Source organism: Rana temporaria, chromosome 4 (assembly GCF_905171775.1).
Source record: "Rana temporaria chromosome 4, aRanTem1.1, whole genome shotgun sequence".
Taxonomy (NCBI): domain Eukaryota; kingdom Metazoa; phylum Chordata; class Amphibia; order Anura; family Ranidae; genus Rana; species Rana temporaria.
Window position 1 is genome coordinate 451,282,578 of NC_053492.1, and position 24,203 is coordinate 451,306,780.

General features: G+C 46.5%; 1 protein-coding gene across 3 annotated transcripts in view; it reads left to right on the top strand.

The window, feature by feature from the left end:
- TTC7A (tetratricopeptide repeat domain 7A) overlaps positions 1–24,203 on the top strand; it is a 489,583-nt gene that overhangs the window by 46,607 nt on the left and 418,773 nt on the right. For all 3 annotated transcript variants that reach the window (XM_040351571.1, XM_040351572.1, XM_040351573.1), the window contains 2 exons: positions 6,796–6,926; positions 18,813–18,925. In XM_040351571.1, the coding sequence (XP_040207505.1) occupies positions 6,796–6,926; positions 18,813–18,925 (244 nt within the window). The remainder of the gene's footprint in view (positions 1–6,795; positions 6,927–18,812; positions 18,926–24,203) is intronic.

Below are 24,203 nucleotides of genomic sequence, written 5' to 3' on the forward strand. Positions count from 1 at the left end.
GATCATGAGAACGGTGAGGAATCAGCCCAGAACTACACGGCAGAATCTTGTCAATGATTTTAAAGCAGCTGGGACCATCGTCACCAAGAAAGCAATTGGTAACACACTACGCCGCAAAGGACTGAAATCTTGCAGCACCCGCAAGGTCCCCCTGCTCAAGAAATCACATGTACAGCCCGTCTGAAGTTTTCTAATGAACATCTGAATGATTCAGAGGAGAACTGGGTGAAAGTGTTGTGGTCAGATGAGACCAAAATCAAGCTCTTTGGCATCAACTCAACTCGCCGTGTTTGGAGGAGGAAGAATGCTGCTTATGACCCCAAGTACACCATCCTCACCATCCAACATTATTCTTTGGGGGTATTTACCTGCTATGGGGACAGGACAACTTCACTGCATCAAAGGGATGGGGCTAGGGCTGCAACTAACGATTATTTTTATAATCGATTAGTTGGCTGATTATTGTTTCGATTAATCGTATAATAGCCTTAAAAAAAAAAAAAAATATTTTTTTTTGGCCCAATTTGTTGTTGTGCAGATTACAAAACACAAATTTCCGCAAATACACATTACATGCTTTTCTGCAGCTTCTCCATTGAAGTATATTGAACCAAAAAAAAAACAAAATAGCACCGTTTTGCGTTAAAAACTCCTTACCCTTTCCAAATACGCAGCAGCTGAAAGAAAATCATGGATGTGAACGTGTCCCATAGGAAAACATGTAAATGAACTGTAGTATGTTTCTGCAAAAAGCACCAAAAAACAGAGGTGTGAACCCAGGCCTGAGATGTTTAGTAACATAATGGGGTTAAAAAAAAAAAAAAAGGACAAAAAGAGCAAATAATCGCTACTGTAAGGGATTCATTTTTTTTACTGTGGGACAGTGAAAGTAATATTTACAGTAGCGATTTGCTTTTTTGTACTATAAAGGGCTAATTTTCGTTTTTTTAACCCCATTATGTTACTGGCCGATTAATCGATTATGAAAATTGTAATCGATTAATTTCATAATCGATTAGTTGTTTCAGCCCTAGATGGGGCCATGTACCATCATATCTTGGGTGAGAACCTCCTTCCTTCTGCCAGGGCATTGAAAATGGGTCATGGATGGGTATTCCAGCATGACAATGTCCCAAAACACTGGGCCAAGGCAACAAAGGAGTGGCTCAAGGAGAAGCACATTAAAGGGGTTGTAAAGGTAAATGTTTTTTCACCTTAAAGAGGAGTTCCACCTAAAAATTGAACTTCCTCTTAACCCACTCCTCGCCCCCTTACATGCCACATTTGGCATGTAATTTTTTTTGGGGGGGAGTGGGGGCTTCAGGAGAAGGGGACTTCCTGTCCCACTTCCTCCTTCCGCCGAGGGGCTGCAAAGGCGATTAAGCTTAATCGCCTTTTGTTAGCCCCTCCCTGTAGGCGATCGCCTAGGACATGTGAAAGGTCCTAGGCAATCGCCTGTCCAATCAAACAGCGCCGCGCGCGCATGCGCAGTGCCGCTCGCGCATGCGCAGTGGGTGCCCGGCCGTGAAGCCGAAAGCTGTCACGGCCGGGTGCCCACAGTGACAATGAAGACGCCGGCCGGGGAGGGGGGGAGAGGAGCGCAGCCCCGGCCGGCGCGCCGCTGGAGCGCTGGAGCAGGTAAGTGTCAGTTTATTAAAAGCCAGCAGCTACACTTTTTGTAGCTGCTGACTTTTAATAAACTTAAAAAATGGGTGGAAAACCCCTTTAATGCAACCTTTGGTAAAAGTAGCGTTTGTAATGGAGATAATACATTTTTCATGCTGTAACAGTCTGAAAAGTGCAAATCGTCTCTCACCAAACTTTTACTAACACGCAGTAACATGAGATTAGCAAAAGCAGCCCCAAGGGTTGTACCGGTGGAATCGAACTTCCCCGGCCGTCCTCTGTGTTGTAGTCACCACGTTTAAGAACGAGGAAATTTGGTCTTGACAGTGTGTACGCAAAGCAAGCTTGTCGAGTTTCTCCACAAGCCTAACAAGGAACTCGACGAGGAAAACAATGTTTCATTTCCGTCGAGTTCCTCGGTCGTGTGTTCGAGGCCTTACACGATTTACTGTATGCCTTAACAATTTTCAATAAAATTGTATTGGAAGAAAAAATGATTACATCTATTATGTGAGAGAAATGACGTCTTTCCGCCATATTTCAGGAATGAAATACGTGTTTTTCAATTACTTTGAATTAGTCAAATCTCCAAACTCTAGGAATGCCCATTGTGCTCATGTTTATTCTTCCTCCTGAACCAGGTCTATGCAGAACAATGCCTTGAGCAAATATGTCACCTACAAGACTCGCTCTGAATAGGAAGCGCCCCGGAGCAAAAGCCGGTGTTTTCTTTTTGCAGTGTAGACTGTGCAGAATGCGAATGTAGAATACACGCTTTCCTGGCCCGGGGTCAGCAGCTTGTTCTAGATGCGAAAATGAGAACAATGGGCCCTCAAAGTATCTGAAGGGAAAGTGAATTTCTTATAGAAACTGACATCGGCAACAATGTATCCTTATCTTTGAAAAATGTTTATACCTGGATTAGTGGGTGTAAGCAGCAGAGACCTATATCCGTCCACACAAGTGAGGCGGATGGAAGAATTACTCCCCCTTCCCCCATATCATTGGGGGATTTAGTTAGGCTCCATTCACACTTGTGTGACATTGATGCGACTTTGATCCAACTTTACACTCTGTGGCCCAGATCCACAAAGAAATTACGCCGGCGTATCTATTGATACGCCGCGTAATTTCTAAGATGCCCCGTCGTATCTTTGTTTTGTATCCACAAAACAAGATACGACTGAATGTGGGCTCGATCCGACTGACGTACGTCTTAGTACGCCGTCGGATCTTAGGTGCATATTTACGCTGGCCGCTAGGTGGCGCTTCGAAGGTTTCCGCGTCGAGTATGCAAATTAGCTAGATACGCCAATCTACAAACGTACGTCCACCTGGCGCTTTTTTTTACGTAGTTTACGGCGTAACGTTACCCCTGCTCTATGAGGTGTACGCAATGTTAAGTATGGAGGTTGGGCCAGCGTCGAATTTTCCGCTGTGTACGTCGTTTGCGTAAAACGTTCGCGAATAGGGCTTTGCGACGTGATACTGAGCATGCGCGCGCATGCGCCGTACGAAAAAAGCGTCATTTACGTGGGGGCAAGCTTGTTTCACAGAAAACACGCCCCCCTGTTCATTATTTAAATTCTGCGCACTTACGCTGGGAGATTTACGCTACGCCGCCGTAACTTTAGAGGCAAGTGCTTTGTGAATACAGCAATTGCCTCTCAAAGTAGCGGCGGCGTAGCGTAACTACGATACGCTACGCCTGCCTAAAATTACGCCGGGCTACGTGGATCTGGCCCTGTGGCACTAAGTCCTATCAAAGTAGTGCAGGCAGCTTTTCAAAGTCTCTGCGACCATATGATCTGAAAGGGTGCCATTGAAAACAATGGGCTGTGACTTGTCATGCAACTTTGTGGGGTTGATTTACTAAAGGTAAATAGACTGTGCACTTTGCGGCTGCTCCAGAGCTCAGTAAATGAGTTAAAGCTTCACTTTGCAAAGAGTACCCAATCGGGTGCAAGGGGAAAAAAAATGCATTTTTACTTGCACGTGATTGGAATGACGGAAATCAGCAGAGCTTCCCCTCATTTACTAAGCTTTAGAGCAACTGGACTCTGCAAAGTACACAATCTATTTGCCTTTAGTAAATCAACCCCTATGTATCCAAAGTCGCTTGAGAGGTCGCACATGTGTGAATGGAGCCTTAACCACTTCAGCACCGGAAAGGTTTTAACCACTTTTTGACCAGGCCATTTTTTTGCGATACAGAACTTTTTTTGCTTTAACTGACAATTGCGCGGTCGTGCGACATTGTACACAAACACAATTGATGTCCTTTTTTTCACACAAATGGAGCTTTCTTTTGGTGGTATTTGATCCCTTCTGCAGTTTTTATTTTTTGTGCTATAAACAAAAAATGCGCCAATTTTGAAAAAAAAAAAAAAATAATTTTTACTTTGTGCTATAATAAATATCCCCCCCAAAAATTGATTTAGAAGTAGAAAAACAAATTTCTTCATCAGTTTAGGCCGATACGTATTCTTCTACATATTCTTGGTATAAAAAAAATCGCAATAAGCAAATATTGATTAGTTTACGCAAAAGTTATTGCGTCTACAAAATAGGGGTTCGATTTTATGCCATTTTTTTTCCTATATATATATATTTTTTACTAGTAATGGTGACGATCAGCGATTTTTAGCAGGACTGCGACATTGCGGCAGACAAATCAGACACCTTTGACACTTTTTTGGGACCATCGACATTTATATATCCACTGATTATTACTGTATAAATGTCACTGGTAGGAAAGGGGTTAACACTAGGGGGCAATCAAGGGGTTAAATGTTCCCTGGGGAGGTGTTTCTAACTGTGGGGGGGAGGGGACTGACAGGGAGTAGAGAGAGATCGCTGTTCCTAATCACTAGGAACAGATCATCTCTCTCTACTCCCCTGTCAGAACGGGAATCTGTTTGTTTACATTGAGAGATCCCCGTTGTGTGTAGGAGCGATCGCGGGTCACTGGCGGACATTGCGGCCACCAGCCACGCTCTTAAAGAGGTCGACCTACACCTACGGCGATTCACGCAGCCGTGCCAACCTGTCGCAGTATAATGATGGTGGATGAGGAGCAATCGCAGGTGGCCTGTGAATAGCACGCGCAGCGGCTCCGACGACGTGCCATGGGCACGTCTGCTATAGCTATTAAACGGGTCGATGTACCGGTACAGCGATTCGCCCAGGCGAGCCAACCTGCCGCAGTATAACTATGGCGGTTGGTCGGCAATCGGTCAAAGAGGATCTTCAGTTAGTTAAAAAAAAATTAAAGTCAGTAGCTAAAATGACTGTAGCTGCTGACATTTAATAAAAGTGCACATACCTCTCCAGGGATCCAGTGCTGTCCTCACCCGGGTCAGTTCTGGACCGGTCTTTGGGTCCCCAGCGCTGCCATCTTGAATGTGGGAAGCTGGCTGTGACTCCCTGCGGCTTCACACTGCCCAGGAAGTTGTGGGGGGGGAGGTTGGGCGAACTTTTACTGGGATCGCCTAAGTATCTAGGTACCCGGGGGTAATAACAAAAAGCGGAACTTCCTTTTTAGGGTGACGTTCCGTGGTTGTAAAGTATGAAGGTTCTATGCATGAATGTAAAATAAACTTCTGTGTGCAGCAGCCCCTCACCCCCCATCCAACCCCCCTAATAATTACCTGAGCCCGATTTCGCCTATCACACCTCCAACTAATCTGTTATCACTTCAGCTCATCCCCCAGAGTACCACTTGCCCCACCCTCTTAGATTGTAAGCTCTTATGAGCAGGTCCCTCATAGCCCTCTTGTATTTTATTGTGTTGTAACTGTATTGTCTCCCTTTTATATTGTAAAGTGCTGTGTAAAATGTTGGCGCTATATAAATCCTGTATAATAATAATAATCTGGATCCAGCAATGTGCACGAGAGCAGCCACTCTACCAGGTCTCTCCCTTCTCATTGACTGAGACACTGGCTGCAGCCAGTCAGCCAATGAGGATTGAGTAGGGGGGGGGGGGGGGCTGAGCTATGCTTCATGTGTAAATAGACACACAGAGCAGAGGCTTGGGTGTCCCCACCGCAATCTGCTTGCTTTGGGGGCACTTGGCAGTAGGGAGGGGCCGGCAGCACCGACGTGGGACCCGAGAAGAGGAGGATCTGGGCTGCTCTGTGCAAAACCACTACACAATGACCCAGATTCTCAAAGGGCTTTACGACGGCGCAACGCAATGTACGGATAAAGTAGGCAGAATAAGGGGAGGGAGAAGGGACCTATAGGGTATGGAGGGGGATATATATATATACCGTATTTATCGGTCTATAACGCGCCCCGGCGTATAGCGCACACCCCCGAACTTGAAGGAAGATTCCTGCAAAAAAAAAAAAAAATACTTACAGTTTGGATGCCCCTCGTCGGTATCTTGCCCGTCGTCCATCGCGTCCTGGCTGTCGTCCATCGCGTCCATCGGCGGCCTTGTCCGGTCCGGCGTCCTTCTGCGGCCATCCCCGCTCGATCCCCGCTTCCCGCGCTGTGTTCGAACCACTGCGCCGACATATACCGAGCAGAGTACACTCGGGTATAGTCGGGCGGGGTCGGCTCCTCTCGCATAAAGGACGTACAGGACGCACAGGACGTGAACGCGAGAGGAGCCCAGTCTGCCCGAATGTACTGCGCTCGGTATATGTCGGCACAGTGGTTCGAACAAAGTGCAGGAAGCGGGTATCGGCGTATATAGCACACCCACGATTTTGCCCTGATTTTTAGGGCAAAAAAGTGCGCGGTATTCGCCGATAAATACGGTATATATAAACATATCGCGGGCAATTTAGACGGGATGGTGTACCCCCCATTTTTTTTTAGATATCTCAGGGGAATTTAAGAGGAGTATATGCCATGGGCTAGATCCAATCGTGTATTTATGTGTCGTTTTTGAATGTTTTGTGTTACTGTATATATTTTTGAATGACTTGTAAATTAGTTTTTGCAAAGTATGTAAAGTTTTATATCTGTGCAAATTTAATAAAAATCATTTAAATGAAAAAAATGAATTTAAGAAGTCAATTTGACTTCTGTAGTTGTTTGTCTGAATAAAATCACTGATCTGAGGGTGGGGGGGGGGGGGGGGGGGTAGTATTAGAAATGTAAAATAGATATCAGCATAGTAAAAAAAGATGACTTTTTTGTTTTTTTCCCTGATAGGCCTGTCATTAGAGCGCTCTACAGCCACCATTGCATCCCGAGCCCGGCTGTCGGAGAGGGAGGAGGAAGTCGTCTCTTGTTTTGAGAAGGCCAGCTGGATTGCACAAATCTATTTGCAAGAGATGGAGAAGGTGCGTAAAATGCTCAAAGTCTGGGCACACGCTCATTACATTTCTCTGATCATCGTATTATTATTTTCTATACATTGCTTACTATGAGTCTTCAAAGTGTCTTCCATGTGAACTGTTAACATTGACCACCAATCAGATTAAACCGTACAAATGAAAGTCTGCATCTGGCTGGCTGCTCCAGGACAGTGTAGAGCAGATTTTATACTTTGATAAATGATGTGATATCAACATGGAGCGGCATGCTGGCAGATCACATGCTAATAAAGGGCATGCTGGCAGATCACATGCTAATAAAGGGCATGCTGGCAGATCACATGCTAATAAAGGGCATGCTGGCAGATCACATGCTAATAAAGGGCATGCTGGCAGATCACGTGCTAATAAAGGGCATGCTTGGCAGATTTCTTATTCCAGTGAGAAGCACCGTGCACTCAATGGCAGACTTTCTCAACATTTTTAGCATCGGGGACCCTGGAAATGACCTTCTAGGCTCAAAAAACTTTTTATAATAAATAGTTTATCTAAAGCTCATGGCACATTAGTGTGATGCTCAGTGGGAAGAATGCCCCTTATATTGGTGATCAGTGGGAAGAATGCCCCTTATATTGGTGGTCAGTAGGAAGAATGCTCCTTATATTGGTGGTCAGGGGGAAGAATGCCTCTTATATTGGTGGTCAGTGGGAAGAATGCTCCTTATATTGGTGGTCAGTGGGAAGAATGCTCCTTACATTGGTGGTCAGTGGGAAGAATGTGCCTTATATTGGTGATCAGTGGGAAGAATGCCCCTTATATTGGTGGTCAGTGGGAAGAATGCCCCTTATATTGGTGATCAGTGGGAAGAATGTCCCTTACATTGGTGGTCAGTGGGAAGAATGCCCCTTACACTGGTGGTCAGTGGGAAGAATGCCCCTTACACTGGTGGTCAGTGGGAAGAAGGAGGAGGACACACCCAAGGAGCTCTCTGAGAGATCCAACCTTTTTCAAGCCTGGGCCTTGCCTGCTAGCTTGGCCCAGGAATAATGCCTGATCCTGGGGGAGGCCCTGGGACGGATCCCCCTGATGATACGGGGCCTAGTGAGGAGGAGGTGGAGGATCTGTCTGTAGGTCCAGGCCCTGCTGTGGATGCGAATGTCTTCAGTCAGAAGAGCATTGATCGTTTTAGGGCGATTGGAAGAGCTGAAGAAAAACTTAAAATTTTGAAGGCTGAACACAAATCCTTCAAAATCAAGTATTTCCAGGCCTGGAGTAAAAATCGTTTGGCCATGAAGCCTGAGTTGCAGGAATTGGAGGAAAAGGTAAAGGAACAATCTTTATTATTGGAAAAGCTGAAAGATAAAAGTGGAGAAAAGTTTGATAATGAGAGGAGATTTGCCAGCCAGACAGCAAGTTCCAGGGACCAGCCTCAGATAATGGATGACGCGGGTCCATCTGCTTCTGCACCCCTCCCTCCATGTCAGGGCTTGGAATCGCCGACAGCAACCAGCCAGGGTTTTGAGAGTGAGCATGGCACCCTGAAATGTATCCAGGAGATGGAGTCACCCCTGAGAGCAAACAAGCCTGCTAATACAGAAGTCCCTGAAGCCAAGCCAGTACAGGTGGAGAAATGTCAGCACACCTCACTGTCTTCCAACATGTCTGCCCAACCTGCTGTGGTGGACGGTGTCCTGACTAAGGAGCAGAAAGGGAAGGCCTTGTGCAGAGCGCTGCCTGGAGTTTCTGCTGGGACCTGTAGTTCCTCTGTACAAGGTATGCCTGTTACCAGCAGTGAGATTGCCTCACCTGAGCCTCCCTGTGGTGGGGGAGGGGATCAGCATATTGCACCATGTGCAGTGGAAGAAGCAATGGAGGTTTCACCTGCTGCAGTATCAGACCAGCCTGCACTATCCCCTGATGACAACCCTGTCCTGACAGAAGAGAACCGACCAGCTGAAGCTTCTACAAGCACAGCAGTGGGAACTGACACTGCTGGGAAGACTGCAGGAACTGTGAATATTCCAGCAAGTTCTAAAAATGACAGTAATGATAAAACAATGGATGTGGTGGGTGGTGAAGGGGTTAATACTGCTGGGAAAAATAAAAATGACATTCCTCCCCCTGCTCAGCAGAGGAAAGACTCGCCGATTGTTCAGACCAAATCTGTGCAATCGATATCTGCTGCAAATGTGTCAGATGGTTCAAAACAAACAAATGTTTTATCTGCTGGGAGTTACGCGTCGGTTTTGGGGAATCGCACCAAGGAGGGTGGGGGGAATGGTGCAAATGTTGGTGGTCACAATTTGGGGGGGTTTAGTGGGGGGATGGTTGGTGGGTATAAGCGGAGAAATGTGGTCCAGCTGAAGTGGGAAGGGGAGGGGACCCCACCAGTAAGGGGGAGGGTGGCAGAGTTGATCCTGGAAATGGGGTTCAAAGTCGCAGACATTTTTGCTTTGATTTGTCCCGTTGGGAGTTGGGAATTTGATTTGTCCTTTGTAAAACCTGAGGGTCTGGATTTATTTTGGGAACGTTTTAGGGGGCGCAGGGACCTTCCGCAGTGGAATGGTTGGATGCCAAAGGTGGTTTCCAGGCAGCCTCTAATAAAATCAGTGATGATCCTTGTGCGTAACGAATCCATCCCAGAGGCTGATTTGGTAGTATGGTTACGCCGCTATGGTGAAGTCCTCGCTCCACTGCGGAAGGTCCGTGATCAGCATGGGATATGGACAGGGGCCTGGACAGTGTCACTAAAATTGGGGGTGCAGGGAAATGTTGTTCAACATCTGCCCTGTTCAGCCTTTCTGGGGAGGGACAGGCTGACCATTTTTTACCAGGGTCAGCCTAAGGTGTGCAATAAATGTGGTGACAAGGGCCATTTTGCCTCCACCTGCACCCGCAAGAAATGTTCTTTGTGCCAGGAGCTTGGCCATTTGGCTAAAGACTGTACTGACATTCGGTGCAATTTGTGCCAAAAACTTGGTCACCCGTACAGTCAATGCCCGGAGGCATTACATAACCTGCCAGGGTTGGAGGCTGAGCTGCAGAGGCTGGATAAGGAGGATGAGGCCACTGAAACTCTTGTTGTCCCTCCTGTGTCTGTGACATCTGTTTCTGTTCCCCCTAGTGATGTGGTCCCTGAGTCTGTCCCTCCTGTGTCTGTGACATCTGTTTCTGTTCCCCTTAGTGATGTGGTCCCTGAGTCTGTCCCTTCTGTGTCTGTGACATCTGTTTCTGTTCCCCCTAGAGATGTGGTCCCTAAATCTGTCCCTCCTGTCCCTAATCCATCTATTCGTAGATCCTCCAGACTGGCGGAGGCTGCTGGGGGGGCAGGTTTAGCGGATCTTCCCACTCAGCCTCCAGTCCCTGCCCCTCGGCAGCGCAAGCGTGGTCAGGGGAATGTGGGGGTGCTGGATGGGGGTGGGGCTGATGGAAGGGTGTCCGTACCCCATGTTTCACATTCCATTGATGGGGATTCGGATGAGGAGGGGTGGGAGAAGATTAGGAGGAGGAAAAAAATGAAGAGAAAGACAAGAAAACCGGTCGTCTCTTCCTCAGAGTCGGATCCAGGAGGGGTTCCCCTTGGTAACACCTTTAATGTGTTGTCAGGTGAAAAGATGTCTTTGTCTTCTTCTTTTTCATCTATGGATGAGTCACGTTGTTTGAAGAGAGCGGTTTCTGGTGATGAGAGTGTGGTGAAGGTCAAGAAACGACTACCCCAATCATCCTGATGGCAGTTCCCCCTCCGATAAAGGTGGCGACCATTAATGTCGCCAGCATTAAATCTGCAAGAGCTCGTGATATGGCCTTATTTTTGCTCAGTGAGTTTGATGCTGAGATTTTATTTTTGCAAGAGACCTGGCTCCATACTTTGGCCGATGTCCATCTGGCAAAAAGGGAGTGGAGATGCGGTCCCTCCTTTTGGTCTCTTGCGGCTGAGCCTTGCAGCGGAGTTGCGGTACTTTTTGAAACCGATATGGTAACGCGCCGGCGGGTAATTGAGGTAGAAATAGGTGGATGCATGGTGTTGGACGTTTCTTAGAAGGGCTGCATGCATAATGGGTGCGGGTTTGTTTCTTGACCTTGCAGGTTTGTCTGGTGTAGTGGTGTGAGTTTGTATTAAGATTTATTTTCCCAGTGATTACATAATTTTTGCTTTGCTGTAAAGTCTTTTGTTTGAGAGCAGATTTGCTATATTTATTTTCATTTATGTAAATATGTGTATATTTATGTATATCTTATAGTGATTTTATGCTTTTTGTTTGCAAGACTTTTAATAAACAAAATTGGGAAGAATGCCCCTGAGGCCTCGTACACACGACCGAGGAACTCGTCGGAAAAGACACATCGTTTTCCTCGTCGAGTTCCTTGTTAGGCTTGTCGAGGAACTCGACAAGCTTGCTTTGCGTACACACTGTCAAGACAAAATCTCCTCGTTCTCAAACGCAGTGACCTACAACACATACAATGGCAGGGGAAGTTCCATTCCACTGGCACAACCCTTGGGGCTGCTTTTGCTAATCTCATGTTACTGCGTGTGAAGTAAAAGTTTGGTAAGAGACAACTTGCACTTTTCAGTCTGTTACAGCGTGACGAATGTGTTATCTCCATTACAAATGCTACTTTTACTCCCGTCTTATACTTTATTCTGAGCAAGCGCGGGTTTCTTAGCATAAACACGCTCGAGTTTCTCGTTGAAAATCAGCCTGTCGAGGAACATGACGAGCCAATTTGAGACTCCCGTCGAGGAAATAGAGAACTTGTTCTCTTTTTGGCTTGTCGAGTTTCTCGACAGTTTTCTAGACGAAAATGTACACACGACCGGTTTCCTCTGCAAAAAAATATCTCCCAGCAAGCTTCTTGCTGGTTTTTGCCGAGAAACTCAGTCGTGTGAACGAGGCCTCAGGCCTCGTACACACGACCGAGAAACTCGTCAGAATCGAGAAACTTGGTGGCAGAGCTTTTTTGCCAAAGAAAACGGTCGTGTGTACGTTTTTCATTGAGGAAACTGTCGAGGAACTCGACAAGCCAAAAAGAGAGCAAGTTCTCTATTTCCTCGACGGGAGTCTCAATTTCCTCGTCGGGCTGGCAACCCGTGCTTGCTCAGAATAAAGTATGAGACGGGAGCGCACCTTCAGTAAAAGTAGCGTTCGTAATGGAGATGGCACATTTGTCACGCTGTAACAGACTGAAAAGTGCAAATCGTCTCTCACCAAACTTTTATTTAACACGCAGTAACATGAGATTAGCAAAAGCAGCCCCAAGGGTTGTGCCAGTGGAATCGAACTTCCCCTGCCGGTGTACGTGTTGTACGTCACCGCGTTTGAGAACGAGGAGATTTGGTCTTGACAGTGTGTACGCAAAGAAAGCTTGTCTAGTTCCTCGACAAGCCTAACAAGGAACTCGTCGAGGAAAACGATGTGTCTCGTCCGACGAGTTTCTCGGTCGTGTATAGAGGCCTCACACTGGTGGTCAGTGGGAAGAATGCCCCTTATATTGGTGGTCAGTGGAAAGAATGCCTCTTATATTGGTGGTCAGTGGGAAGAATGCCCCTTATATTGGTGGTCAGTGGGAAGAATGCCCCTTATATTGGTGATCAGTGGGAAGAATGCCCCTTATATTGGTGGTCAGTGGGAAGAATGCCCCTTATATTGGTGGTCAGTGGGAAGAATACTCATTACATTGGTGGTCAGTGGGAAGAATGCCCCTTATATTGGTGGTCAGTGGGAAGAATGCTCCTTACATTGGTGATCAGTGGGAAGAATGCCCCTTATATTGGTGGTCAGTGGGAAGAATGCTCCTTATATTGGTGGTCAGTGGGAAGAATGCTCCTTACATTGGTGGTCAGTGGGAAGAATGCCCCTTATATTGGTGGTCAGTGGGAAGAATGCTCCTTATATTGGTGGTCAGTGGGAAGAATGCTCCTTACATTGGTGGTCAGTGGGAAGAATGCCCCTTATATTGGTGATCAGTGGGAAGAATGCCCCTTATATTGGTGGTCAGTGGGAAGAATGCTCCTTACATTGGTGATCAGTGGGAAGAATGCCCCTTATATTGGTGGTCAGTGGGAAGAATGCTCCTTATATTGGTGGTCAGTGGGAAGAATGCTCCTTACATTGGTGGTCAGTGGGAAGAGTGCTCCTTACATTGGTGGTCAGTGGGAAGAATGCTCCTTACATTGGTGATCAGTGGGAAGAATGCCCCTTACATTGGTGGTCAGTGGGAAGAATGCCCCTTACATTGGTGATCAGTGGGAAGAATGCTCCTTACATTGGTGATCAGTGGGAAGACCCGGATGAGCAGCTGCTCTCAGACATACCGCTTGATCAAGATGGGACTCAGGTAAATTTTGGAGGGGGAGGGGTGACTGAGGGGGGGAAGCTGCACCCAAAAGGCTTTTCCTTGGACGTGATTGGATATTCTTAGCGAAGTGAATTGTCACCTTGTTCAGTAGGCTAAGAGGAAATTCCATTGCTAAGTGAACAGCCTATTTGTCTTTAGTAAATCAACCCCTATATGTTGTTGTCTTTTATAGGAAGGCATTTTTTGATAGGATTGCTATTGAAAACAAAATCGAATTCTTCCAGTAATTATCAGGCATGACACAAAGCTTCTTACCCGGTATCATTGTAGGCTTAGCTATACTTGATATATTTGATCATTTTTTTATAGCAATCTGCTGTATATAAATTCTGATGTTTTTCTTCCTGATTTATCAGCTAAGAGTGTTGAGGCAGGCTTTCACTAAGCTTCAGGCTGTGCAGATGCCTGCTAGCAGCTTGTTTAAAGTGATAATCAGCACTCCCATTAGGATCTGTGTTCAACATTCACAAACTGAAGCAGAAAAAGATGCTTTAAAGGCTTCACCAAAGCTTGCTGAAAGCTCTGTGTAACGGTCAGGGGTTAACGCTGTTACGATATTCCATTCCACCAACCCAAGACAGCTTCCGACACTCCACAATCCAGCAGACAGGACCCATTAGATTCCCCCCCCCCCCCCCCCCCAGAATAACGATACACAGCTCTGTTCACTGGTTCCAAACAGAATGACACTTTAATGGTAAACTTAGGTTTCTTATATACAGTTAGAAAGCATGCTGCAGGAATCAAAGGGACAATGACACACTCCACCCACAACATCACACAATGGGTGCTAACGAGTCCCTCTCAATCCACATCTCAGGCCGGGTTCACACTTGTCCGACAAACGCTCCGACATTGGGAGCTCATGTCGCATGACGTGTGAAAATCAATGTTTCCCTATGAGAGCTGTCTTTAACTGGTCCGACACAAGTCGGTCCGACTTTGAAAATGCTCCCTGTACTACTTTGGTCCGACATTGATCCTACTTCAGCCCATTGAATATCATTGAAGTCGGACCAAAGTAGGAGCCTTGTCCTTACCATCCGATTTTTGACATCCGACATGTGATTACAGCAGCAGTAAAAAGAATTTATCTCAGTCCGGGATTGTTTTGATTGGACAAAGCAGAGCAAAGTAGGATGAAAGTTGTACTGCTTTCGTGTAGTATAGTGTGAACCCAGCCTTAGACAGACTTTCTGACTCCGCGATAAGCTATTCTCACCTGCTACACATCACACATTCCTTTAGTGAACATAAGTCAGATGTCTGACTTTTAGAGTGTGTTAACTCACAACACATATTAGCATCAATACAACTTTCACACAATACAGGGTTAGTTAGCATAGCACCATGAAATATCTTAGGAGCCAGGCTTAATTAACACAATAGACAATAGAATGCAATCACAGCAAGCTTTCATCACTACAGCCAGGTAGCTGGAGGTGATTAACATCAATTAACATCTCAACAGTCTATGTTCCACATTGAAGGAGACACTCTATTGACCTGTTGTGTTCAGAATGAACAACTTGTAATATTTCAAGATATCCTGCAATACATGAGTTATCCTTAGGCCTCGTACACACGATAGGTTAACCAGAGGACAACGGTCTGAAGGACCGTTTTCATTGGTCAAAACCGATCGTGTGTGGGCCCCATAGGTTATTTAACCATAGTTTGAAAAAAAAGCCAACTTGCTTTAAATTTAACCGATGGATTCCTAACCGATAGGTCAAAACCGATCGTTAGTAGGCACGACCATCGGTTAAAAATCCACGCATGCTCAGAATCAAGTCGACGCATGCTTGGAAGCATAGAACTTCTTTTTTTCAGCACGTCGTTGTGTTTTACGTCACCGCGTTCTGACACGATCAGTTATTTAACCAATGGTGTGTAGGCGCGACGGACCATCAGTCAGCTTCATCGGTTAGCCTATGACAACGGTCCTTCAGACCGTTGTCCTCTGGTTAACCTATCGTGTGTACGAGGCTTTACTGTCCCATCTCATGTAATTCAAGATATCATTTCTCAGTCATCCTATGCCCCTAGTGGACATAGGATAACCCTAGACCAGGGGTGCCCAACCTTTTGAAGAGCAAGGGCTACGTAAGCAAGTTGGTAACCAGTCGAGGGCCACAATGAGTGGAGCGGGCAGGTGACAGGTCACGGCTACTCTATAGGCCCTCCGATCCGCCCAGATGAAAGGGGACAAATTCCCTTCTGTTTTTCGGATTGGAGGTAGGTCGGTGTAAACAGGCATCTGTTGCTCTATAGAGGTGAATTAAGGGTCCCATTTGATCGGGCTGATCGTGTGAAAAGGGCCTAAGACTGCTTTCACACTGATGTGCTGTGGTTTACCCAAACCGTGGGTGCAGCGTAGTGCACCTGTGTCGATCCTGCGGGTTAGTTGAACTTTGCCATCGACTCCACCTGTGGCAAAAGCCGGCGCTGTAGAGGAAGCATCGGCTCATGGGGCTCTGCTCCGCAGCCGCTTCCTTCTTCTACCACCAGCTTCATTCACAACACTGATGCTGTGGTATGGTGGGTCAGCAACCTGCGATCTGGGCTTGCCAACCCACCATTCCAGAGCAGGAGGTCGCGGGCCACATCAGAGGGCTCCGCGGGCCACATGTGGCCCCCGGGCCACTGGTTGGCCACCCCTGCCCTAGACCCAAGAGTCATTGGTGAAGCTGACACAGGAGTACCCCACATCCTTCAAGAGCCTCTAAGTCCCACTGGCCATACCGTTACACTCTGCAAATGCTTTATAAAAGCTTGCTGTTCACACTGTTCTGTCGTCTGAAAAGTTGGAATCGGCTGTCAGATAAGCGGCTCAGTTAATCGGCCGATCGTTCGACGTACAGAATTTTACTTCCGGTTTTCTTATCACACCTTTAGCCTATAAAGCACCCTTCTGCTTGAGTTTGTTAATGCTGAACACAGATCTTAAAGCGGAGGTCTGCCTAAAAAAATAAAAAAAATAAATGAAAAGCCAGCAGCTACAAAAGTTTTCTGAAAGCTCCGCAAATGCTGTTCTTTTACAAGCTGAAGCTCCTGTGAAATTGGCCTAAAAAAATAAAAAATAAAAGTAATATGTAGCAATATATTGTTTTTGGGTTCAGATACACTTTAAAGAAGTTTTTCTACTTCTCTAATGCCGCGTACACACCATCACTTTCTGCGATGGAAAAAAAACGTCATTTTCAAAAACGTCAATTTAATTGACCGTGTGTGGGCAAAAACGTCGTTTTATGTCTTCTAAAAAACGACAGAAAAAAATTGAAGCATGCTTCAATTTTATGTGTCGTTTTTCAAAAGTGCACTTTTTACCTCACAGAAATTGACCGTGTGTAGCAAAAAACGTCGTTTTCTAAGACGTTTTTTCATCTACGCATGCCCAGAAGCTAGCTTCAATGGTAAAACGTGGTGGAACGTAACCTCACTTTGCAAGATCATTGTGAGAAAACGATGGTGTGTATGCAACTTCGTCTTTGAAAATTGAAGTTTCAAAAACGTCATTTTTTACTTCACAGAAAGTGTCGTTTTTTTTCATCACATAAAGTGATGGTGTGTACGGGGCATAAGTGTCTTCATCAGTTGTGAAACGGAGGAAGCTGCGTGGATGAATGGGGAAACTTCTTCCACATTGCAACACAGGGCCAGATAAATGTGAATATTACTAACTCTCCAGCTATGGTAAATTAGATGGTGGTATTTATGAAAGTTTTTGGTAGTATTTATGATCGTTTTTATCAATGTGTAAGAATGATTTGTTTGTAACGAACTCTTCCATATATAAAGACTCTGATTGCATTCTGATTCTGATAGATCAGTGGTCTCCAAACTAGGGCCTGGGGGCCAGACTCGGCCCTTTGCTTGTTTTTATCTGGCTCTTGGGGCACTATTTTATTCACTGATACCAACAATGGGGCATAAGGAAGGGGCATAATTCCTCCCAATGACAACAATGATGGGACACAATGTCTCCTAATGACACCAATGATGGGACACAATTTCTCCCAATGACAATAACAATGAGACCCATTGACACCAATGATGGGGCACACCCTCTTTTCAATGACACCAATGATGGGGCATCATTTCTCCCAGTGACACCAGCTATGTGGCACAATTATTCCCAATAATGCCAATGCTAGAACAGAATTTCTCCCAATGACACCAATAATGGGACACAATTCCTCCCAATGACAATAACAATGAGGCCCAATGATAGCAACGATGGAGCACAATTTCTCCCAATGACACAAATGATGGGACACACTTCCTCCCAATGACACCAATGATGGGGCATAATTTCTCCCAGTGACACCAACTATGGGGCACAATGCTTCCCAATGTGACAATTTCTCCCAATGACACAAATGATAGGGCACAATTTCTCCTGATGACAGCAATGATGGGACACATTTCCCCCCCAATGACACCAATAATGGAACACAATTTCTCCCAATGACAATAACAATGAACCCCAATGACGGGGCACAATTTCTCCCAATGACACCAATGATGGGACACACTTCCTCCCAATGACACCAATGATGGGGCATTATTTCTCCCAGTGACACCAATAATGGGACACAGTTTCTCCCAATGACAATAACAATTAGGGGTGCAACGGATCAAAAAAATCACGGATCGGATCGATCCTCGGATCAGGAGTCACGGATCGGATCATTTACGGATCAGCAAAAAAAAAAAAAATCTTGTTACACCCACCTAATCACTATCCACCCCCTCCACCCTGGTGTACAGACATGCTTCCCAGGTGATGGTGTAGCTCCTACCTGCAGGTGCAGAGCTCACCGATGCTGTCTCCACATGTCTGCACTGCAGGCAGTTCCGGGTCTGTAGTGAGCGCGCTGAGGCGGGGAGGCGTGTCACGCTGTGCTCTGACAAGCACACGGGGGTGGAGCAAGATGGCCGCTGCTCCGGAGCTAGGCCTAAGCCGGGGACTTTCCTACGGCCGAGGCTCCGGAGCGCTCCGCGGATCGCGTGGTGTGCCGATCCGAACGGGGTGACCCGTTCGGATCACGGATCGGTGACGATCCGTTGCACCCCTAATAACAATGAGGCCCAATGACACCAACGATGGGGCACAATTTCTCCCAATGACATTAACAAAGGGGACCAATGATTCCAGTGATGAAACACAATTCCCCCCAATGACACCAACTATGTGGCCAGGTGATAACAATGATGGAATACAATTCCTCCAAATGACAGCAACAATGGGGCCCAATGATACCAATAATGGAACACAATTTCTCCTAATGACACTACTGATGGGGCACAATTCCTCCCTATAGACACCAATGATGGGGCACTGTTTTTTCCCACTGACATCAAGACTTTTTTTGTACTTGCAAAGGCCACAGTCCGGCCCCCCTAAAGTCTGAAGGACAGTAAACTGGCCCTTTGTGTAGAAAGTTTGGAGACCCCTGTGATTGATGATTATGTGTAGTCCTCTAGGATTTATTTTCCTGATTTGCACACATGTAGTTCTCACCCCCCTCTCTCTCCTTTAACTACTAGACCATGAGCAGCTCGAGGAACACTAAAGGAGGCTCACCCTGTCCTGACTTTGAGCTCAGCTACTTCCTGGAAGCGGCACTTCAGAGCGCCTATGCCGCGCACTTCAAGAGAGGGTGAGTGGGCAGTTGTCCAGCTTTAATAAGGTTTTCAGAAGTAGGTATGATATAGACATAGGCCCAGATTCACAAAGCACTTACGCCGACGTATAACAAGTTACGCCGACGTAAGTGCAAATGTGCGCCGTCGTATCTGTGCGCCAGACCCACAAACTAATATGCGCCTAAAAACAGGCTACACCCCGCCGACATAGCTTGCACACGCCGGCGTAGGGTGGGCGCACATTTAGGCTGGACGCATGTGGCGCTCCCATTGATTAGCCATTCAAACATGCAAATGAGGGAAATACGGCGATTCACGAACGTGCGTGTGCCCGGCGCATGCTACGCGAGGTGCGCGTAAGTTGTACGTCCGGCGTAAAGTTATTCCCCATAAAGGAGGTGCAGCCAGCAACAGACATGCACAGGTCTACACCAGGGAACACAAGCCGGCGTATTGTGCGTTGGACGTGTGTCTGGCTGGTCGTACGTTATGTTCACGGCGTACGCAGTGATCCGGCGTAGCTTAGGCAGTTTTGCCGGCGTGGTTGTGAGCATGCGCATGGGGGTGATGTGCTTGCGTCCACGTCATGGCGAATGCGTAGTTTGTTTGTGATACATACCCGTCTGGCGCTCGGCCCATCATTTGCATGGGTTCACGCCCACTTCCACCTACGCCGACATGCGCCTTCGAATCCCACGCCACGCTGGCACAGCGTTGGGAGCACTGGCCTGCTGAATGCCATGCTTGCCTCTCTGCGCTGCGTTGGCGTAGCGTACAGTGTTTGCCTTACGGCCGCGTAATGTGCGCCTTGCTCTCTGTGAATCTGGGCCATAGAATGTTGCTGTAGCTTCTCACAGTGTGCATTAGAAACTGCAGCAAGCCAGGTATAGCCAACCTCATTGCTTGGCTGGAGGACGTCTGGCATCATCTAGCTCAGGGATCCCCAAACTACGGCCCTCCAGCTGTTGCGGAACTACACGTCCCATGAGCCATTGTGAAACTCTGACATTCACAGACATGACTAGGCATGATGGGAAATGTAGTTCCTGAACAACTGGAGGGCCATAGTATGGAGACCCCTGCTAGATCCTTCATCCCCAGTCTTACTCTCCCTGGCCCACTCCTTTCATTCGTCGCATTTCAGTTCTTTCAATCATGGAGGCTCGGCATCACATGTGGGCGTTACCTGTTGTACCCCAACGCATGTTGAGGTGCATTGATATTTATTGTCACCATATACAGTAAAATCTTGGATTGCAAGCATAATTCGTTCCGGAAACATGCTTGTAATCCAAAGCACTTGTATATCAAAGCAAATTTTCCCATAAGAAATAATGGAAACTCAGATGATTCGTTCCGCAACCATTTATTCATAGGTCCTTCAGTTTATAGTCCATATAAAAAGATTATAGCAATGAGGTTGTGTAACCATTAAATGTCCATTCACAAATGGAAGCCTCCACAAGGGGATTAGAAGAAAATCCATCAGGAGCCACAGAGTATATAAGAGAAGAGAGGAGCCTCTAAGTGTAGCAATAAGTTGCTAAATGTTGTACCTTCATTAAATGTAACCATATTGCTACACTTAGAGGCTCCTCTCTTCTTTTTTATACTCAGTTGTGACATGACTCTACTCTTATATCAAGACATCGCTTGTATATCAAGTTAAAATTTATTTAAAAATGTTGCTTGTCTTGCAAAACGCTCTCAAACCAAGTTACTCTCAAACCAAGGTTTTACTGTACAGAGTAAACAAATGCACCTACCCCTCAGGACACTGGCATGCAGTGCATGTAACAAAGAGCATGCGATGGTAACATTTTGTCGGGTATATATAATATTGTCCACTCCCCTTCATGACCGCGCCATTTTTTGCTATTCAGCACTGCGCTACTTTACCTGGTAATTGAGCAGTCATGCAACACGGTATGCAATTTAAATCAATAAAAAAAAAAAATTCACAAAATAGAGCTTTCTTTTGGTGATATTTGATCACCACTGGCTTTTTTTATTTTTTATTATATAAGCGAAAACATAAACTATATATATTTTTTTTTTTTACTTTCTGCTATGGGAGATATCCAATAAAAAAAGTAAAAGAAATTATTTGTGCTAGGGGAGGGTTTGTGCTCATGGGAAAAATAGGCAGTGTTGCCAACCGTCCGTATTTTTACGGACAGTTTGTAAAAACGGGCACTTTTTTCCCCCGTTCCGAAATGTCTGTGGTTGCGGAAATGTGCCAGTAAAAATAGCCGAGATCCGTTCGGCTTGGAACTGCGCATGGAGATTGGAGGCAGGGGGTGATGGTGGCTGCGGTGGCACCGCAGAGGGGGGTGGAGGCAGGGGGCAATGGAGGCAGGGGATTTTAGTGGCAGGGGGTGATTGGAGGCAGGGGGTGTTGGTGGCACCGCAGAGGGGGATGGAGGCAGGGGGAGATTGGAGGCAGGGGGAGATTGTGGCACCACAGAGGGGGGTGAAGGCAGGGGGCCTGGGGGAGATTGGAGGCAGGGGGTGTTAGTGGCAGGGGGTGATTGGAGGCAGGGGGTGTTAGTGGCAGGGGGTGATTGGAGGCAGGGGGTGTTGGTGGCACCGCAGAGGGGGATGGTGGCACCGCAGAGGGTGGGGAATGGAGACAAGGGTTGTTGGTGGCACCGAAGAGGGGGGTGGAGGCAGGGGGCCTGGGGGAGATTGGAGGCAGAGAGAGATTGTGGCACTGCACAGAGGGGTGAAGGCAGGGGGTGTTGGTGGCAGAGGGGGATGGGGGCAGGAGGTGATGTGACTAAATAGTTTGCCCTTATTATATCAAAAATAACAAAAATATGTTTTTTTACCTTAATATCTACCTTAAAGCGGTTGTAAACCGCATAAACTTTTTTTTTTTTCCCCCAAACCTGCAACGCAAAAGGCATAATAGGCTAGTATGCACCGCATACTAGCCTATTATGAAATACTTACCTCGGAACGAGGTGTGTACCACTTACCTGGTCCACGCCGAGCAGGATGTCATCTTGCTCCGGCGTGTCTTCCGGGTATCGCCGCTCCAGCGCTGTGATTGGCTGGAGCGGCGATGACGTCACTCCCGCGCGTGCGCGCGGGAGATTTAAAAGCGGCAGGGTCCGGCAGATGCCGGTCCTTCAGCCGTGGATTCCCTCCTGCGCATGCGCCGCCCGCATTGCGGGGGGAATATCTCCTAAACCGTGCAGGTTTAGGAGATATTCTCCTTACCTACAGGTAAGCCTTATTATAGGCTTACCTGTAGGTAAAAGTCCAAATAGTGGGTTTACAACCACTTTAAATCACATTGCTATTTGCCTAGCGTACTTGTTTGTAGCCTAAATACTGAAATTTGCACCTACAAATGTAATTTAGTAACTTTTGTGAAAAGCCAGTAAATTTCGGGTGTCGTGCCAGTAAATTTCAATCTGGTAGGTTGGCAACACTGGGGGGGGGGGGGGGGTATTGTGCTCTGTGGGGAATTTTGAGGGGCAGAGGATTTGTTTTAGAATGGGTAATTTGGGGGGGGGGAGTCTTAGGAGGAGAGATTTGGGTAGAGATAGCATTGGATCTGGGAGGAGGGATGGGCATCAAAGTTTTCTGGGGGGATTTCAGCAGGGGGGGGGGGTTATTTTTGTTTGGGGAGAATTTTGACTTGTAAAGAAAATATATACTTAGGGGGTTAGCGTGCAGAGTAGTGCTTGGGGGGATTTTTGCTGACACATAGATTTTTTTGGGGGGGCGCAGTTTGACATCTTCGTCCTGGGCGCTGCATGACCTTGTCCTGGCACTGGCTCTGCCAATGATATGCATATCAAATACATGTCAAAATGCAGGAAAATCTACAAGAGCCCTCATTATTATTATTATTATTATTTATCTACTGCATGCTTTTTATAAACTCTTCCCGAATATAGATCGGGGTCAGACTTTTGCCCACGCAGACAGAAGTGAAGGATTATGGGACTTTCAGGAAACAGTGAAGGTCTGTCCCCCATCTGAAGTGTGTCCTTTCCTTATTCTGCTCCACTTATTCTGTGAATCATTTGCAGGAAATGAGCAAATGAAACCTTCTTCTCGGAGCTGGGAGGAGGATCAATGAGTCATGAATCTGTACTTACAAGAGATTTTATGTCTTTTTCTGGTAACATGTTACAGAATATAATGATTCTCACAGGTTAAAGAAACATTTTTCATTTTAATTCCAGTTTTGTTAAAGTGGATAGTTAACCATTTGCCTACTGGGCACTTTTACCCCCTTCCTGCTGAGGGCAATTTTCAGCTTTCAGCGCTGTCACACTTAGAATGGCAATTGTACAGTTATGCAACGCTGTACCCAAAACTAAGTTTTTATAATTTTTGGAGACAGATAGAGCTTTCTTTTGGTGGCATTTAATCACCACTGGGTTTTTTATTTTTTTGCTAAACAAACGAAAAAATACTGAAAATTTCGATTTTTTTATTTCCTTTCGTTTTGGTTATGACATTTTGTAAATAAGTCATTTTTTTCCTTCACTCATGTGCGCTCATGAGGCTGCACTGATAGGCTGCACTGATTGGCACTGATGAGGTAGCACTGATGGGCGGCACTAATAGGAGTGGCACTGATTGGCAGCACCGATGGCACTGATTGGAAGCACTGATGGGTGGCACTAAAGGAGGGGCACTGATTGGCAGCACTGATAGGCTGCACTGATGGGCACTGATAGGCGCAAATGATAGGCAACACTGATAGGCATCACTATAAGAAGAGGGAGAACATGCACACTCCATAGGAATTAAAATTAAAAATGGGTAGCACAGTGATGTCCTGGTTAGCACTTTCACCTAGCAGCAATAGGGTCCAAACCCGACCACGACACCATCTGCTTGGAGTTTGCATGTTCTCCCTGTGTCTGCGTGGGTTTCCTCCGGGTACTCCGGTTTCCTCCCACACTCCAAAGACATGCTGGTTGGTTAATTGGATCCTGGCCAAATTGGCCCAGTATATATGTGTGTACGACTGTGTGTCCCAAGCGTGCCAAGATACTACGGGGTAAATGACCGTACCAGCCAGTAAATGACCGCACCTGGCTGCAAAAAAGTGCCTAGAGGGGATTTAGTTTGCATGTGTAGCGCTATACAAGTCATTCACTCACTCACTAGTGGGCACAGATTGGCAGCATTGGTGGGCACTGTTGAACAGGACACTGATGATCAGTACCCTGATTGTCAGTGCAGATGCCCCCTGCGTGGAATTGCCAGTTTTCAGCTCTCCTCTCAACACGCCCTGTCAGTTTGAGGGGAGGACTGGCGATA